The sequence below is a fragment of the Populus euphratica genome, unplaced genomic scaffold (assembly GCF_000495115.2).
Source record: "Populus euphratica unplaced genomic scaffold, PopEup_1.0 scaffold91.1, whole genome shotgun sequence".
Lineage (NCBI taxonomy): Eukaryota > Viridiplantae > Streptophyta > Magnoliopsida > Malpighiales > Salicaceae > Populus > Populus euphratica.
In genome coordinates this window covers 95,236-114,891 of record NW_011499917.1, presented here as the reverse complement: position 1 = coordinate 114,891, position 19,656 = coordinate 95,236, and the positions used below count along the sequence as shown (strand labels likewise).

At 31.4% G+C, this 19,656-nt stretch overlaps 1 protein-coding gene, 1 long non-coding RNA gene and 1 pseudogene across 5 annotated transcripts; 2 read left to right on the top strand and 1 right to left on the bottom strand.

Annotated features, from left to right (window-relative positions):
* Window positions 1-359: 359 nt before the first annotated feature.
* On the top strand, window positions 360-17,672 carry LOC105134682 (uncharacterized). Its single transcript, XR_844039.1, has 3 exons — window positions 360-372; window positions 8,181-8,185; window positions 17,594-17,672. It is a non-coding gene; the product is annotated as an uncharacterized LOC105134682 (long non-coding RNA).
* On the top strand, window positions 2,838-8,118 carry LOC105134680 (phosphatidylinositol/phosphatidylcholine transfer protein SFH1-like; annotated as a pseudogene).
* On the bottom strand, window positions 8,746-14,456 carry LOC105134681 (phosphatidylinositol/phosphatidylcholine transfer protein SFH8-like). Of its 4 annotated transcripts, none has more exons than XM_011039183.1 (15): window positions 14,292-14,456; window positions 14,037-14,175; window positions 13,345-13,648; window positions 13,130-13,229; window positions 12,775-13,041; window positions 12,617-12,694; window positions 12,412-12,513; window positions 12,262-12,311; window positions 12,012-12,111; window positions 11,766-11,864; window positions 11,562-11,678; window positions 11,033-11,162; window positions 9,803-10,206; window positions 9,121-9,198; window positions 8,746-9,030 (listed from the first exon to the last, which is right to left on the bottom strand). In XM_011039183.1, the coding sequence occupies exons 2-15, from the start codon at window positions 14,068-14,070 to the stop codon at window positions 9,010-9,012; spliced, it is 1,884 nt and encodes a 627-aa protein (XP_011037485.1). In that variant the 5' UTR covers window positions 14,071-14,175; window positions 14,292-14,456; the 3' UTR covers window positions 8,746-9,009. The 4 variants fall into 4 exon arrangements, with proteins under 4 accessions (XP_011037485.1, XP_011037486.1, XP_011037487.1 ...); XM_011039184.1 differs by having other exon boundaries at window positions 14,037-14,164; XM_011039185.1 differs by having other exon boundaries at window positions 14,037-14,148.
* Window positions 17,673-19,656: the final 1,984 nt, after the last annotated feature.

Here is a 19,656-nt window from a genome sequence, read left to right as displayed (position 1 = left end):
AAAATTTGGGTGGAAATTAATGGGATAAATTGGGCTGTAAATAAATGGTGAAATGAAAGAAATAATATATTTTAGATGTTGGGGTCGAGAATAGTGACAAAATTTTAATTAATTTTGTGGTGGTAAATTATAATATCCATCAAAATTTAGGTCTTATTGATTGGTTTATTAAATTGATTAATTGATATATGATTAAAATTATAAAATTATTAAAATTAAGATTTTAGGGTGAGATTTTTAAAATTTAAAAATTCAATAATTAAAATAGTAATTTCATGGCTTCTCTAAGAGAAGTGATCTTAATTATAAAATTATTAAAATTAAGATTTTAAGGTGAAATTTTTAAAATTTAAAAATTCAACAATTAAAATAGTAATTTCACGGCTTCTCTAAGAGAAGTAATCTTTAAAAACTTTTATAAAAAATTAAATATAATCTAACAATCAAACAAAAAATTTATAATTATTTTAAATTATTATTTTGATTTGGTGCGACTAGATCTCCTTCTAGATCTATATTTGTTTTCTTTGTTTATAAATAAATTTATTAGATTATTTATGTAATTTGTTTAAGGTAGATTTTTATTTAGTTATAATAAACTCACATCTAACTGTCCAGAATTATTCATGAGAATTATTATATAAACAATAACTTTTTAAGATTTTAACTAGAATTTGTTTCTGTATTTACAAATTGCACAAAAATATATATTTTTACTTGTAGAATATATTTTAAAAAAATTCATATAATTATATGATTTATGTGAAACCATAGCTGCTTAAAATGATTACATGAACATGTTTGGAGTAAGATGATGATATTTAGAAAAGTCAAATTTAAATTTGTAATATAGTTGTTTGAATATTATAAATATAGTTTTTTTATTTATATAAATTTTAACTTTAAAAACTCATTTAGAAAAATAGATTATATTTTAATATATTTAATACACAACTATTTTAATAATTTAATATAACTCAGTTGACTTTACAAGATTAGAAATAATCTTAGCAATTCTTGATCAATCTGATATTAAAAAATAAATTTTTTTTTTAAAAATTGAATCAACCTTATATTTAATACACAATTATTTTAATAATTCAATATAACTTAGTTGACTTTACAAGATTAGAAATAATCCTAGCAATTCTTGATCAATCTGATATTAAAAAATAAATTTTTTTTTTAAAAATTGAATCAACCTGGATGAATTTATCAAACTATAAAATATGAATAACCTCATATAAAACAAACAAAAAAAATATAAATTTTGAAAAGGAAATTAAAAAGAAAAAAAGGAGTAAAAATATACTACTACATTTGATAATATTGTGGTATTTTTGCAAGATATATATAGGAATAGTATTCTTATAATTGAAACGTTAAAAAACCATTTTGTTTAGATTTTCCTAAGTGCATGAAAAAGATGTAAAGAAAAGACATAATATTGTTTGTTTTTTCTTTCTCTCCGTTTAGCACCTGGGTTGGACTTGCTCTAAGTCATTTGATATAAATTTTGTACTTTTCATCCTAAAATTTACTTTTTATTGTACTTTTATTTTTTTTATTCAATTATACTTTTAATTCCAATAAAAAACTTAAAGGAAAAAAACATTCATAAAAAAAATCAAACATTAAATCAATTAAGAATAAGGATCAAATTTAATTTAATAAAAAAATAAAATAAATAATTCTAAATAAAATAAATATTAATTAAAAGAACAAGTAATAAAATAAATAATTCTAAATAAAATAAAATATTAATTAAAAGAACAAGGACCAAGTTTTAAAGATTAAAAAAACTATGGAGGATGAAATTGAAAAATATGTAAAAACTAAGTGAACTTGAACAAAATAAATAAAATAAAACAAGGGAGGATGAATCAAAAAAACAAAACCAATTTAAAAAATGATCCCAAATAAAAACTTGTCAATGCCAAAAAAAATTAACAATAAAAAAATAGATTTAATTTGATAAAAAAATCAATTTAAAGAATGAATCAAAACAAAAAAAATAAAAATAAAAAAATGAGAATCAAATTAAAAAAATATATAATAGAAGTGAAATTAAAAAAATACACCAAATTTATAGACCATTTAAAATAAAAAAATTATAATAAAAAGAAAAAAAAACTAAATTTGAATAAAGAATAAGTTAAAAGGTTGTTCTGGAATTTTGCAAATGTTGGCGAGAAGATCTAAGACAGTAGACATTGAATTATTTAATTAAAGGGTTAAATGAGAGATTTAAATGTTAAATAAAAAAACATAATTATAAAAATAACTTTACACGACTCGTTTATATCACGATGAAAAGATGAACCTATCCTTAAAACCAAGTTAAAAGATCAAGTGACTAAGTCAGCAGTATAATAATTATAATATTGTAATGAATAGTAATAAGTTGTGTATGGGAACAAAGAACAGGCTCGGTTTTTTTTTGTTTTTTTATTTATTAATATGAGTGTTTAAATTAATTTGTATATCTCAATTAATTTCATAAATTTTAAAAAATTATGTGAATATTTAATGATTATTATATTAATAATTAACATAAATTTAAAATTATAGAAAAAATAATTTTTTTAATCTGAAGTTGTTACCACTGGAATAGCGATGGTTTCAATTTCCTTTTTTCTTTTTTTCTCGGAGATAATCGGAGAAGGAATTGACTTCATGTCATTTCAAGATTTCTTTTTATATAGAAGGCCCGGTCTTCTTCATGGACCCATCAGAGCTATAATGAAGTGGTTGCAGTCTTCAATTGCAGGGTTTTTCTTTTTTAATCAATTAGAGCAGTGAGGAAATGGTTGTAGCCTTAGTGGAGCTCCACAAACAAGCAATTGACTTCTGCTTCCCAACTCAGACCACCACAAACTCTACGCAATTTATTGTAAAATGTCGAAAAGCTTGTGTGATTATTATCAGCAAGCACATGGACTGAATCATCCATCTTCAACCATGTATATCCACCGCTCCTAGTAAGCTTACCAGCCTTATCACACATTAGACAGAGACATGAAATGAGAATTTATGGTGACTGCTCGTAGAAGTTGTGCGCCAACCACGATCAGTAACAGATGTCTTAAGGGTATCTGGATCGAATAAAGGATATAACCAAAAATCCACTAGCAGAGAGCAGCAGCAAACGGAAAAGATTAGCTAAAGATAGATGAGTAAGTATATAGGAACAATGCTGAAAAAAGAAAAAGAAAATTTACTAAAAACATTCTTCCCATTAAATGCCAACCACCAGATTTATGAGATCTACAAGGGAGTGGAATTCTTCAATTCATAAGATTTTGATGAAATTGGTTTGTAATGAATTAATGTTATTAGAGTACCATCTAAAAAAGGAGGAGGAAATCTTGCCGGCAAAAAGGAGAAGACGTTATGCGAAGTCAGTTAATCCAAGATTGAAGGGATTTGCTTGTATCTCTCTTATCTGAACTGAGAGATTGATACTGCCGACAGATGTTAGATGAAAACATGTCAATAGAAGACATGATAACAAGCTATAAATTTCTTTATTTCTAATTCTGTCAATATCATCTTCGCTGTCCAATTTATAATTAGAAGTTAGAACCACCTATGTGAGAGACTGATACGGGTGTTAAATATCCCTCTTATTTGCACCCTTCGGGTTCTTTCCCTGCAGTCTTGCCAAAAGGTAATTTCTTTTTCCTCTTTTTTTAACTTTCTCTTCCATATTCATTTGAAAAACCTTGTTCCAGCTTCAAGTCCTTGCACTTTTTGATATTGTTTACCAACCCTTTTTAGCAATTAGCTCTTTCATTTGCATGGATTGAGCGATGTGTGCTTTTCTTATGGATAATGGTCCTGTTTCGTTAATTTTGTGTCTCTGGAATACATACATTTTGAAGTGTTCAGATACCTACACATGTGTGGGTTTGACTCTAATTGTTAAACTTTTAACGTCCCTGTGTAGCAAGGCCATCAGGAGGAAGGTTTTATGGTTAAGTGGTATCTTCAGGTCAACATTCAGACACAAAAATAAGAACATACTGATGTGGTGTCCTTGTAGGGCCATTAAGCTCCTGTAATTGCATACGATTACAAGATGTGCATAATGTCGTGGACTTTTTACCTTAATCATTTCTCAATTTCCTGCTATTATTTCCCTTCCTAATATTTCCGGGCTTCTTTGTCTGAAAGAAATTAATATGATTTTCATTGAATTAGTTTCCTACTATGTCTTAATTTTCATTTTTGAACGTTCTGATCTTCCTCGCTACTCTTGCCAATTATAAGCCTAAAATGATGCATCTGTTTTCAGAGCACTTTGATTGCCAGGATTTACAGGTTGGGAAAAAATAATAAAATTGAAGTACTTTCTGTTGCATTGGATCCGTCTCCTTGCTGAATTTTTTCCCTTCCTTTTGACATGGTTGTAGGCCTGACAATATTCTTCGCGAGGGCCATAATTTACGAAGTGCTTGATTATCCTGGTACGACGGAAATCACAAATAGGTCACCACCATTCCAAAATTTAGCCATGGCTGATACTATGTCTGGACCGCTTGATCGAGATATCAAAGGGGGTAAGTGCTCTAAAACTTAACATGGATTAGTGCTTATAAGATAGGCCATTCTTTTGGTTCTTTGACAGTCATGAAAATATGCATGCAATGGTTTATTAAAACTTTGGAACATGAAAATATGCACGCGATGGTCTATAGAATCTTTGGAAAGGAAATATGCAGGAAGGAGAATAACACATTCCTCTGCTGAACAGCTTCTTTCTTTATAATGAGTTAGTATGAAATATGCCTGAGAAAGTAGTTCCATTAAAAGTTTCGAAGTTCTTGCATTTCATTATCTATGATTTAAACAGGTCTTGAGAAATCCGACGCTGAATACTCCGAGGATGATAGGAAGACCAAGCTTGGATCGTTGATCATTGAAGAAGAAGGCAATTAGTGCCTCGAACAAGTTCAGGAATTCCTTGACAAAGAAAGGACGCAGACACAGTAGAGTAATGTCTATTTCAATTGAGGATGACCTTGATGCTGAGGAATTACAGGCAGTGGATGCGTTTCGCCAAGCACTTATTTTGGATGAACTACTACCCTCTAAGCATGATGATCACCATATGATGCTAAGGTTAGTTTTCATTTTTCAGTCGTTAATGTTTAGAATGGCATGCTCAGCTTTCATTAAAAATACTTCTTTGACTCGATCCAACTGCTTGGGTCGATCACATGTTGTCTCATGATACAGATTTTTAAGGGCCGGGAAATTTGATATTGAGAAAGCAAAGCAAATGTGGTCTGATATGCTTAGTTGGAGGAAGGAATTCGGTGCTGACACAATCATGGAGGTAACCTACTTATTTACATAAAAGATTAAGAATGTCACCATGAAGTATGGTAGTTCATGAATGTCTGTGCTTTTGGGTTCTTTCAGGACTTTGAGTTCAAGGAAATCGATGAAGTCTTGAAACACTATCCTCAAGGATATCATGGAATTGATAAGGAAGGAAGACCAGTTTACATTGAAAGACTGGGTGAGATTGATGCTAACAAGCTTATACAGGTCACGACATTGGATCGGTATATGAAATACCATGTACAGGAGTTTGAGAAAACCTTCCATGTCAAGTTTCCGGCCTGTTCAATCGCAGCAAAGAAACACATTGATCAGAGCACCACTATTTTGGATGTGCAAGGAGTGGTAAGTGAGGACTGCTGCTGCTAGTAAATAGACAGACATGAGATATTGAATTGCATTATGTTTGCTTGTTACACTATTTGAAGAACGCTGACAAAAAAGTTCATTATCAGGGGCTTAAGCAATTCACCAAAACTGCAAGGGAACTTATTGGCCGCATTTCAAAGATTGATGGTGACAATTACCCTGAGGTAATCAGTTTAATTGTTTTAAATTTATTTTCTGCTTGCCGTCTTTCCTTAGATGAATAAATGATTCTCGTTTCAGCTAATGCTATTCGAATTTCCTCATTATTGTAGACCTTAAATCGGATGTTCATCATCAATGGTGGTCCTGGATTCAGGCTTTTGTGGAGCACTGTTAAACAGTTCATTGACCCCAAGACTGCCCAAAAAATCCATGTAAGCATCCATCTATTGATCTCAGATATTAAAAAAAAATGAAATTCTATACATGATCCAAACTAATCCATCGTTGTAGTGTCACTAATTTGTTGCCACTATTTTTTTTATCAGTTTCTGGGTAACAAATACCAGAGCAAGTTGCTTGAAGCAATTGATGCTAGGTAAGTTCATTGTTGATGACATGAAACTTCACTTTTCCAATGCCCTTTGCACTCCGCTTCTGAAACTCAAGGTGCCCTCTTTTTTTCTGGACTTCAACCAGTGAGCTGCCGGAGATTTTTGGTGGTACTTGCACCTGTGCCGACAACGGTGGTTGTATGCGTTCTGATAAGGGTCCATGGAATGATCCCGACATCTTAAAGGTACAATTGCTGCGACTTATGATTTTTCTGTTGATTACCAATTCTTCGCTTGCCAAGCATTTTATAATACAAAAGATAAATCACGTATTTTTCTTTCATTTCGATGACCCAGATGGTTCGCAATGGTGAAGCCAAATGCCACAGGAAAACATTTTCAGGAATTCATGAGAAAGGAATCTCCGAGGATGATCAGCCATGCATAAAGGTATTCATAATCTTGTGACCTCTACTCGCATCATAGACACCAGATTTTAAGCCATTGATCGATTGTTTAACATTTTCTTTGTTGTCTGGCAACACGAAGAAAAACATTTCTTTCAGCAAAGAAGCAACTGTTGATGCTGCTGATTATGGCTATCCAAAGAATCATGTAGAACATGCAATTCTTTCTCCAGTTCCTGAAGTAAGTTATGAGGATTTGAGTCCGATCGATGGGATTCCTTGGTATCATATCTTCATTTCTGATGTTCTCTTTATATTGCAGTCTCCCTTGAGCAAGAGGTGCAGTAGCGACCAAGACTATGAGAACTCGATTCCAATGGTGAAAAGGACCATCGATACTGCTTGGCCTACACCATTGAATAATAGAGATGAGCGCTCTAAAGGTACATAATCCGTCCACGTGTAGCATACCTCTCGTAAAATCGGTTTTAGCCTTGTCAAAACCACAGGAATCCTTCGTTTGGAAATCCTATGATTTTAACACTTCTTTTAAGTCGTTCATGTTTTGAAATAGAGAAGGGAACGTTTTAAGGCAGTGCCAAACTTTTGGATTATTTCTAGAATTCATATGAACAGACTTCTGCTGCCTATCAATGCCACAGAATGCCCCCCAGTACATGGTGCTTGCAAGGCTCAAGGAGGGAGCACTCAGATATTAAATGGGATACTGACTGTTGTGATGGGAATTGTCACCATGGTTCGCATATCACGCAACATGCCTAGGAAACTTGCCGAGGTTGCTGCTTATGGCAGTCAAGTCTACTACGCTGATGAGATGGCTAAAAGCCACGTGTTGGCAGCAACATCCATCTCTTCTTCTGAATACAAGAACATAATGCTGCGCATGGCTGAAATGGAAGAGAAGCTGGGTGTTCTCAGTTCAAAACCTCAAGCCATGCCCGCTGAGAAAGAGGACATGCTGAATGCTGCAATCAAGCGAGCAGATTCCCTAGAGCAAGAGCTATCAATGGTCAAGACGGTACCTCCATTTTCTTTCATTTTATCCGGAGCTGTTGCCTGTATGAAAATATCAGCCTTGTGTAATGTTCGAGCTGATTTCTTTCGTTATGTTTTTTCTTGTACAGGCACTTGAGGATGCAGTTGCAAAACAGCAGGAACTCCTAGCCTACATCGAAAAGAAAAGCCTCCATTTTCTTTCATTTTATCCGGAGCTGTTGCCTGTATGAAAATATCAGCCTTGTGTAATGTTCGAGCTGATTTCTTTCGTTATGTTTTTTCTTGTACAGGCACTTGAGGATGCAGTTGCAAAACAGCAGGAACTCCTAGCCTACATCGAAAAGAAAAGGAAGAAAAGGAGTGTAAGTTTACGCATCTCTGAAATTGCTCAGCAAAACTGATTCATGCATGCATTTTCTAATTTAATGTCTGTTCATACTTCCAGATTTTTGGATTTTGAATCAAGAGTTCATGCTGTTGAGGCGATAGATAGACAATGGCGGCCGCAGAGATTTTTAGCCCCATGATACCCGAGTGTTTTCAGACCTTGTTTGCTTTTTATAACAACTCAAAGTCCATGTATATTGTGTTTTCAGACCTTGTTTGCTTTTTATAACACCAACTCAAAGTCCATGTATATTATATGGTTATTATAAAATCATCCTCATGATTCTGTAAATTATACAAACACCGACCCACCCTTTCAGTGTGATGAGAGCATTCCGTTGTTGGATTGATATACATTTTACCTCATTACCACACGGATGTTTAGGGCAATGCAAGGGTTGAGATTAACTGAAGTTTTAACTTTAAATGAAATCAAAATAAATTCTATATTTCTGTCATTATACCAAAATTTACCTTAGAGACGTAGACCAATAAAAATAATTCAACTTTTTTGAAAAAAATAGTAGTTAACTTTAACGTCAAGCCTGTTTTGTCTTCACACAAATATATGGTAATAAAAAGACGTAGACCAATAAAAATAATTCAACTTCTTTGAAAAAAATAGTAGTCAACTTTAACGTCAAGATAAATATATGGTAATAAAGATAAAAACATGAATGAAGATTAAATATGTGATGCAGTATTCTCTTCGGAGATCGAGATTGGAAATAGATACGTTGAAGTCAATGACTATATATCACACACAGGTCCCAAACAAGATTTTAGAAGACAAACTGCTCATGCAAACCCCCTCGCAACAAGGTCTGTATTCTACACTCGGCGACAGAGAAGTACATTAATTTTGAAAGCATATCCCGGAGAGACAACATTTGCGATCGGATGTCAGACACTCGTATAGAAATAACAGATTTAAGTACCGGACAAGAGCGCAATCATGATCTCTCATTCTCCCTTGGCAAAAAAGCTTACCAGCAGAACTTCTTTTTCTGATGTGCAGGAAGAACAGAGTTAGCCACGTAGTTAAGCAAAAAAATGTATTTCCCGTATAGAAATAAAACAGAGATGTGTCTCCCTACCCGGTGGAACTTGGCCTCCTCCTGACTGTCAATGTATGCTAGCAATTCTTCCTGCCTCATTAAAGCTTCATATAGAGCCTGCTCAGGAAGCAGATGAAACCCAATGATAATGTGGATTAGATGCGAAACAGAAGCACTAGTTAAAACAAACTAAGTGCATGTAGACGAAAATTAAACTTTGGCCAAGAAAGACTGCTGACATTACATGAACTATTCAATAGAGCCTGCTCAGGAAGCAGATGAAACCCCATGATAATGTGGGTTAGATGCGAAACAGAAGCTAATTAGTTATTAGAGTTTGCATGTCATTGATAAACTGGCCTCAACAATATAAATTGCCCAAGCCATACAGGGGTAAGGCACTGAATGGTATACAATGAGATCATGGAGATGTGCATATGCATGTGAAAACAAGACTTAAAAACTACTCTTCAAAGCAACAAACAGAAAACGAGTGGAATTGCTTCTGATATTACGCTAAGAGAATGATCACAATGGCAGCAGATGCCAGATAACAAAAAAATTTACCAAAACACCATCACATGCTACATGCAAAAGTTTCTTGAATGCAAGCTCCCAGATTTGGTATTAAACAACACGATTGCCTGATGGAAAAAGAGCAGTAATGAAATCAATGTTTCTGCTAGTAAAAATGAAATTCTGGCCTAAAGAGCGATCAAACCTTTTTAGTTGCAATTAGCTCTGCTTCCAAAGCATCCACGCGACAAACAGCAGCATTCAGTAATTCCTCTTTCTCGTAAGGCATCACTGATGGCTTTGCTTGAAGTGTATTAACTTTCTCCTCGAGCTCACCTAGCCTTTTCAATACAGAGGAGAGGTGGTCTGTCTCAGTGAAAGCAGCAGTTGGTGAAGGCAGACAGCACTCCTCTTTTTGAGTTGCATCAAGGGCAGGTTCAGGAGAACTCTGATCACAATCAGGTAAGGTGTGGGGAAGCCTTTTGGTTACTTGGAATGCCAGTGAGCGAAAGAGACTGAGAAGTGTCATGAAGAAAGCCATAACTGCTATGAAAATTCGAACACGAACACCTTCTGGAGTCCTTTCAGTGTTGGGCAGGGTGATTGTTGCTGCATCAGAAATTTCAAATTTCACGATCTACTAAATACGAGATATGGATAAAAAGATAATGCATTAAATCAAATAAATGTGTTATATGGAGCACATTAAACATGGGAAAGACTAAAATCAAAAGTAAACAACAGAAAAGGCTGAAATCAAAACATCACAAAAGTTGATTCACTGCATCTGCTGTATCAGTGGGAGACATTTACGAGGCACAAATGGGAATGCATTAAATCAAATAAACATACATACATGGAGCATATTAAACACAGCAAAGAATAAAATAAAAAAACTACACTTGAGTTGATTCCTTGCATCAGTTGCATCACTGTGAAACATTTACTAAGCACAGATGGATTTATTTTTTTTACTTCTGCTTGAACAAAGAACAGAAAACTCCAATATTAGGTGGCAGATGCAAAAAGTTGCCAGCAACCACAACTAACGAGGTCAAATGCCTAAGGCATAAAGCAGAAACCTAAATCAAAATGGCCATTCTATGATGCCATCTAAGCCCTTCTTTAAATGGGTGGTTGATTCAACCTTATTCTTTCTAAAAAACATGCAACAATTTTAAGAAACCCTAATGACCTATTTCAAATCACATGTACTTTAAGTCGGTGCTAAACTATCAAAATGTAAAAAGGGAGAGGATTGTGCATTGTACTCGTGTCAAAATCCATGTGTGTAAATGATTCACGGGGTCCCTGCTCTCATACAATTAGATGAGGTGACAGCATTGTAAGCAACATACTTAGCAGAGGCTCCAGACAAGAACACAGCAAAGAGAAATAAACATGATACAGTGAACAATAGAATATAATTGCTGACCTTTGGAAACAGGCCTCTGGACGGCTGCTGGATTTTTCCATCCAGCATCAACAGCTTTGTCAACCATAGGTACGTATTCATCATACCCTGGGAAGCTACCACCATATCCTGCCTTTCCGACTATCTTAGCCTGACAATTCAACAAAGAAAATTAACATAAATAAATAAGAGAAGATCAAGCCTCAACACTTGATCAATTTGGTAGATACCACACTTGGTTACTTACTTTAGATGGTATAAACGAAAATTGTCACTACATCCAGGTCTCATTTTGAGCACATGCGTTTTCACTTTGCAACTAACCAAAGCAGAAATATTTAAGAGCGTGCAGGGGATGTTCCCAGGGAAATATAGAGAGAAATTACTAGAATAAGTACGAAAAACAAACATTTTAAAACAGAATTCAACCTCCATGCCCATGTCACTTCATCATTCATTTTGACCATGCAAAATAACTATCATTAAAAACAATATTCCAATAGCAGCACCTCAAAATAGCACATAACAAACTCCAGAATAATAAACCTACCTCTTCACGAACAGGAGTCAGTCGAAGATGGGAGTAACTTTTCAATGTTTTAGGGGATGCGATATCTTCAGCTTCAGATCCTGATTCCGCAGTGGATGTATCACTACCTTTAAACTGCTTCATGATACAAAGCAACGTGCTAAAGTTATGTAAAACAAGATACACATGCGACAATATTAAAGATGAAGATAGAGAAAATCTTACCATTGGATACCGTGGCTTAGCATAAGCAATAACCTTGCCTTCGCTGTTTAGCACTTTTACAACCTGCCTGGCTCGACGTGGTTCACCATTAAGAACCATCTGCAACAACATAAAAGTGATCAAAATTCTTTTTTTTTTTTTTGTGTTCATTTAACACAAATTAGTCCATACACCCCTATGGGTGGCAGAACGATCTAAAAACTATAACAGCTTGCACATCACATAAATTAAAGTCCAGTAAATGACCTTCAATATTTCAGGGTTTTTCCATGGTCCCTTATCAGACTGAAGGCAACCCCCCTGATCAGCACATGTGCAAGTACCACCCAGAAATTCTGGCAATTCACTGCAAAAATTGCAAAGTTCTGGTTAGTAAGAACACAAACATTTGTTTTATTAAATATCGAGAAATTCAAAATAAAAGGTTGAATGAGAATCATGCAGAGAAGTTACAAAACAGATATGTATTATACAGCTAATTCCCAACTCATTTTACCTAGCATCAATTATCTCAAGCAGTTTGTTCTGGTACTTGTTTCCAAGAACCTAATAGGTTCCAAAAAACAAAAACACATGGTAATTAAAAAATTATAGCAAGCAGATATCAGGAAAGTGCAATATATAGGAGCTAGAAATCTTAACATACGTGAATCTTGGATGTTGTTTTGGGATCTAGAAAAGTCTTTACAGTGTTCCACAACAGCCTAAATCCAGGACCAGCGTTGATAATGAACATTTGATGGAGTGTCTGCATCAATAAATGAAACGCAAGAAATCCAGCTTCAAGTACCCAAGAAAGTAAACACTTCACACGAGGAATTAATCAAAACAACAAAAACTATATTACAGACCTCAGGGTAATTGTCACCATCAATCTTCTGGAGGCGCATAATGAGATCCCGTGCTGACTTGTTAAAGTTCTTGAGTCCCTAAATGATTTACAATGAAAAGAAGAAATTAATGGCTGAAATCTTGATAAACATGCGCTGCAATGTTACAAGTGACATACCACGCCATGAACATCTAAAATAGTTGTGCTTGAATCTATATGCCTCTTTGCAGCAATAGTACAAGCTGGAAACTTAATTGTAAAGCTTTTCTCAAACTCCCGCACATGGTACCTCACGTACCGGTCCATAGTTGTAACCTGCATAAGTTTGTTAGGCTCAACTTTTCCCAGTCTTTCTATATAAATAGGTCTCCCCTCTTTATCCACACCATGATTGCCATGAGGATAATACTTCAAAACTTCTTCCAACTCTTTAAATTCAAAATCCTGAGACATGCATGGAAAATTTTGGTGAAAAGGGAAAAATGTCAAATAGCAAAGCCATTTCAAGCAAATTGTCAAATAACATGGTTACCTCCATGATGGTGTCAGTACGAAATTCCTTTCTCCATTGAAGCATATCAGCCCACATGTGCTTTGCCCTTTCAATGTCAAATTTCCTTGCTTTCAAGAACCTGAAGGGCATAAATCATGTAAGGTTATCAGCCTTTATCATTTATCAACCACAGAACCAACATAAGAGATCGAAAAAGCACAGAATTCATTACGGGTAGGATCACAACAGATTACCTCAACATCATATGATAGTCATCATGTTTTTCTGGCAATAACTCATCCATCACCAAAGCCTGTCTAAATTGATCGACAGCCTGTAATTCCTCAACATCTCGGACATCCTCAATCGAAACAGAGCTAACCCTTCCATCACTCTTTCTCCTATTGCTTTTCTTCTTCAAAGAATGCTTGAACTTGGTAGATGCATTAAGGGCTTTCTTTTTCAGCGACCCAATTCTCGTTCTCCTCTCATCCTCAGAGTTCTCAAAATCAGATTTCCTCTCTCTCCGCTCATCATTTCCAGAAAATCCCTCAAAACCTACCACACAAATATAAACAAAAAAAAGATCTTTTTTATGCCATATCAAAATCGATGGCGTCAATTTTAATTCCAGTACAGTAAAGTAATAAAACTCAATTAAAAAAATAAAAACTACAAAAAACTAATGTTTACCAGTAAAAAAATTACAACTTAAAGCCAAAGGAAAATATAAAAAAATTAAGCTGAAGTGACAAAAAACGAAAAACCATAATTAAAACCATTTTGAATTAAAAACATAAACAGTGAAAATTAAGCTAAATTGTTATATTTAAAAGCGATCAACACATAAAAAATGTAAAGAAAAAAAGAACTTAACGGTAAGAAACTTCCAGAGAAACCCTAAAACCAGTCAACAAAATCAAAATGAAAAAAAAAAAAAACTTACAAGGCCTGGCGAATCGATCCAGTGGACCCGACATCTCAGTAGACGGAAATTGATTCAAACAGATGAATTTCACTCGATCAAATCAAACTGATCACCGCATCAACAACTTTGCCTACAGATAGTCACACCTGATAAAAACCTTCGCATTTCAATAAAAACATCAGAAAGCCTAGAAAATAAAATCACGAGAGAGGATTTGACTGCAATTAGGGAGAAAAAATGGAATGCAGTATAATGTATTGACTAAGCAAGTACCTGTTAGTTAGAGGTTAATTTTTTCGTTGACACGGATCACGGTGTAGATCGGGCGGATATAATAAATGCATCAACCTCGCGGAAGATGAGTTAAAATATGTAACGGATAGGTTGCTTAAAATTAAATAAAAATAAATAATAAATAATAAATAAGGGAACAAATTAATTTCGCCGAATATGTCGACGGCGAAACGAGAGCGTTTTTTTTGGAGGGAGAAATAGTGGACTTTGTTAGGTTAGGTTTGTAGGAGAGCGAGTTGTCGGGGGTTGATAGTGGGGCCTACTAGTATTTTTTAAATTTTTTGGAATGCCACGTGGCAGATGGTGAGACGGGTGGCCATTGAGTTTACAATGGGCCGGCGGTGATTGTGTTGTTTTTTCGGTTAACGTGACATTTACCGAAGCCCATGAACATCTCGGGTCTAATAATTATTTATTTTGTATTTTTTGTGAAGTGTATTTGATGTAAAAAAGTATTAAATTAATTTTTTTGAATAGTGCTCGGGCTGGAAGATAGATTCGGGCTTGTTTGTTGTTGCTACAATTTGGACTCTTATTTTTAGATAAAAAATATTTAAAAAATATTTTACACTATAATAACAAACATATTTATAATTCAAAAACCAATTACAGGACATTAGGTTGAAGAACTTCATAAAAATGATCAAGTTAGCATAAATTTATAAAATAATATAATATTAAAATAAATTTTGAGTTTTTTAATTGAATTGACATAATCTAAGTTTAGATTGGACTAAATTTCAGAACTGTACCGGGAAGTCATGGTTTTAAATTTTACTTGTTTGCATATTTCATGTAATATTTATGAAAAAAATGCATTAAATCTTAAGATAAAAAAATAAATATAATTAAATAATGAATGTTATAAGCATGCTAAATTGATATTTATATAAATAAATTATAGAATAACAAAAGAAATACAAAATATTAATTTATAATTGTAGCATGCGAAGAGGAAAGTCATGGGTAACAAGGAAAAAAGGATATACCTGAAGGTGTATATTTGTAATTGTATTATATGAATAGGAATCCGACGGGGTTTTGTTTACTTTCGGTAATGAGCAATTTTGAGTTGATATAGTAATGATATTAAATAGATGGCATGCGCGTTGTTGCCAACCGATACGTAAATAATATAAATTATTATTATAATAACAGTTAAAAATTAGATTTGTGAACGTTTTAATATTTAAATTTAACTTAATAATATGCTAAATCTATATGACCTGAATGTAGCAGTCATGCTAGGCTGAAGAGCCTGGATTCGGTTAAAATATTAGATTCAAATTATTAATAATAAAAATAATAATTTTATCTTTTAAATTAAATTTATTATTATTTTTCAATAGTAATATTTTTTTTCAAATTTAATAATAATAATAATAATAATAATAATTGTTAATTTTACCCTTCAAATAAAATATATGGTTTTTTTATAATAGTAATATTTTTTAAAAAATTTATTAATAATATTAATAATAATAAAAATATTATTATTAAATATATCTAATTGAAGTTTTTATAGTTTTTAATTTTACCCTTTAAATTAAATTTATGATTTTTATTTAATAGTAATAATTTTTTTAAAATCTAATAATATTAATAAAAATAAAAATAATGATGATAATAATGACGATGGAACTCACGTTTCCGTAGATATAATACTTCTAGATATGATACTTCCTTCCAGACCTAAATAATTTATATATTAATAAAATTATTTTATCAGTAACTCTTATTTTATCGATAAAAATATTACATCATTAAAAATAAAAATAATGATGATAATAATGATGATGGAACTCACGTTTCCTAGATATGATACTCCCTTCCAGACCTAAATAATTTATATATTAATAAAATTATTTTATCAGTGACTTCGTCAATTATTTTATTGATAAAAATATTACATCACTATATAATTTGTTATTTTAAATCTCATTATAATACTTTTTATTATTCTCTTATTATATATCAATTAGATTTTTATGTCAATATTTATTGAAGGATACATGGATAAAAAAATCTGTCAATAAAGGTCCAAGTAAGGCCATGAACCAGGATTAAAGCGCCCTCGCACATGTCATGTAATATTTATGAAAAAAAAAATCTCTAAATCTTATGACATAAAAATAAATATATTTAAACAATGAGTGTAATAAGCATGTTAAATCATACACATATAAATAAATTATAGAATAAAAAAAAGAAATACAAAATATTAATTTGTAATTGTAGTATACGAAGAGGAAAGCCATAGTTAATAATGAGGAAAAAGGATATACCTGAAAGTGTATATTTGTAATTGTATTATACAAATAAGAATCCGACACGGTTTTGTCTGCTTTTGGTAATGAGGAATTTTGAGTTGAAATGATAATGATACCAGATAGAGGGTTTATGTGTTGTTGCTCATTGATTCATAAATAATATAAATTGTTATTGCAATAATAATTAAAAGTTAAATTTATAAAAAATTTAGTATTCAAATTTAACCTAATAGCTTGCTAGGTCCACGCGACTTGAATCTAATAAACATGCTAAATTTAAAAATTTTGGACTTGATCGGAATACTAAATCCAAATTGATATTTTTATTATTAGTAATAATAATATTAATTTTATTTTTTTCTCTTCAAGTTAAATCTATAGTTATTTTTTAATAGTAATAATATTTTTTTTAATTGAATAATAATAATAATTTTATTCTTCAAATAAAATCTATGGTTTTTTTTACAATAGTAATAATATTTTTTTTCAAATTTATTAATAATATCAGTAATAATAAAAATAATATTATTTATAACATCAATAATAATATTAAACACTCCTAACCCAAATTCTTATAGTTTTTAATTATACCCTTTAAACCAGATCTATGGTTTTTCTTCAATAATAATAATATTATTTTTCAAATTTAATAAGAACAAGAACAAGAACAATAATAATAATCATAATAATAATAACAACAACAATAATAGCAAGACCTATATTCTTTGGATATAATATCCCCTTCCACGTCCAAGTAACCTGGGTCTAGCGTCCCTACCAATAGGGTGTTTAAAATAATCAATTGATTGAGAAAATCGAATAAAAATTAACTAAAAAAACCAAACCTAAATGAAAAACCGATTGTCAAAACCATAAATTTTAATAGGTTTGGTTCGATTTCAGTTTTGAACTAGAAACCAACACAAACCAAACTGAACCCATTAAAAGCTAAAAATTATAAAAATCTTTGAGTTGTAAATAGTTAAATTGTAATCTAACCCTAACATTAAGGGTGCCTCTCATAAAAAGTTGTCACCTTGCCCCAGATAAATTTTCAATCTTCCTCTCAATTAATTCTCAATCTTCATTTTCTAATTTTCTAATCTTCCTTTCTGGTGGGTTGTTGGGTTGTTGAATGAGCTTTGCACATTTTTGTCACTTCTATCCTTTTCTTATTCTTATCTTTCCTTCCTTTTTATTTTTAGTTTTTTTTTATTGTGGTGACTATTTATGGTGACGGTTAAGATCAATGGGATTAATGACAATGGAAAACTATAAAGGAGTTGTTTTGGATATTAAAGATAATCATCCTTCACCTAGCTCCTTCAAGGAAGTTTTTGTCTTGAACTTCTCTAGAAAAAATTTGGTTTATTGGTTTAAAAAGAAAATTTTAAAGCTCGATTTAATGTAAGCCAATTTTAAAAAATCCAAAAAAAACCTATATATGATGGGCTTAGGTTTCCTAGTTTTTTTTCTAAAAAATTGGATTTAACCCAACCGGATCGATTCGGTTAATATTTCACAAAATTAATGTGATTAGGTTCGGTTGGTTTTTTAAACCCAAACCGAACTGAACCGAAGTGTAAACATCTCTACCTGCCAAATCCTAGTTCATGGGATATGACCATGCTCAACCCAGGTGTAATCTCCATACTATTTTTTTCAATAGTAATGATATTTTTTTAAAAAAATTACTAATAATTACATAAATAATATTAACAACAACGAAAAGAATAACAAAAACAAAACAATAATAATTTTAATTTTAACTTTCAAATTAAATCTATGGTTTTTTTTGCAATAGTAATAATATTTGTTTTTCCTTGAATCTATTAATAATATTAACAATAATGAAAATAATAATATTAAACACGTCTAACCCAAGTTCTTATAATTTTTAATTTAACCCTTTAAATCAAATTTATGGTTTTTTCAATAATAATAATATTTTTTTAAAAAAAATTAATAAGAATAATAAGAATAAGAATAATACTAATACTAATAATCATGATAATAAAAGAGGAAATAATACTAATAATAAGACTCATGTTCTTTGAATATGACATCCCTTTTTAAACCTAATTTACTTAGATCTGACGTCCCTGCCAGACTCTAGTTTTTAGGGTATGGTTGTGTCTACTTATTTTTTTTCAATAATAATAATATTTGTTTTTTAAATTTATTAGTAACTATATTAATAATATTAACAGTAATGAAAAGAATAGCAACAGTAGTAGTAATTTTTAATTTTATCATTTAAATCAAATCTATGGTTATTTTTCAATGGTAATAATTTTTAATAATAATAATAATAATAATTTTACTCTTCAAATAAAATTCAAGGTTTTTTTTTACAATACCATTATTTGTTTTTTCAAATTTATAAATAATTATATCAATAATAATAAAAATAATAATATTAAATATGTCTAACGCAAGTTTTTATAGTTTTTAATTCTATCATTTAAATCAAATCTATTGATTTTCTTCAATAGTAATATTTTTTTTCCAAATTTAACAACAACAACAATTAGAATAAGAATAATATTAATAATTATAATAATAACAATGATAATAAAAATAAAACCAACATTCCTTGAATATGGCATCCTTGCAGAAAAAATTACATAAGAAAGAAGAAGAAATGAGGGAGGGGAAGAGGAGAATCGACAATCAGGTTATAAATTTAATATTATCGATGACAATGCTAGTGAAATTATTCAATTAGTAATATTGTCGGTTATTTTGCTACTAAAAATATCGTATCACCGTATGATTTGTCATTATAAATCCTGCTATAATATTCTCTGTTATTCTTTTGGTGTATATCAACGAGGTTTTCATGTTAGTGTTTACTGAAAGATATATAAATAAAAAATTATATCGGTAAAAATTATCACAATATATTAATATAATTTTTTTATTGATAATTCTATTTATATTTGTCAATTTTCTAGTACCGATGTCAATTTTTCTCTCGTCAAAACCAGCCAATTTCACCAACAAATTTAGCCATCCCCTACCCCTTTTACAACAACAATAAACATCACTCTCATCAATTCCATTCCAACCAC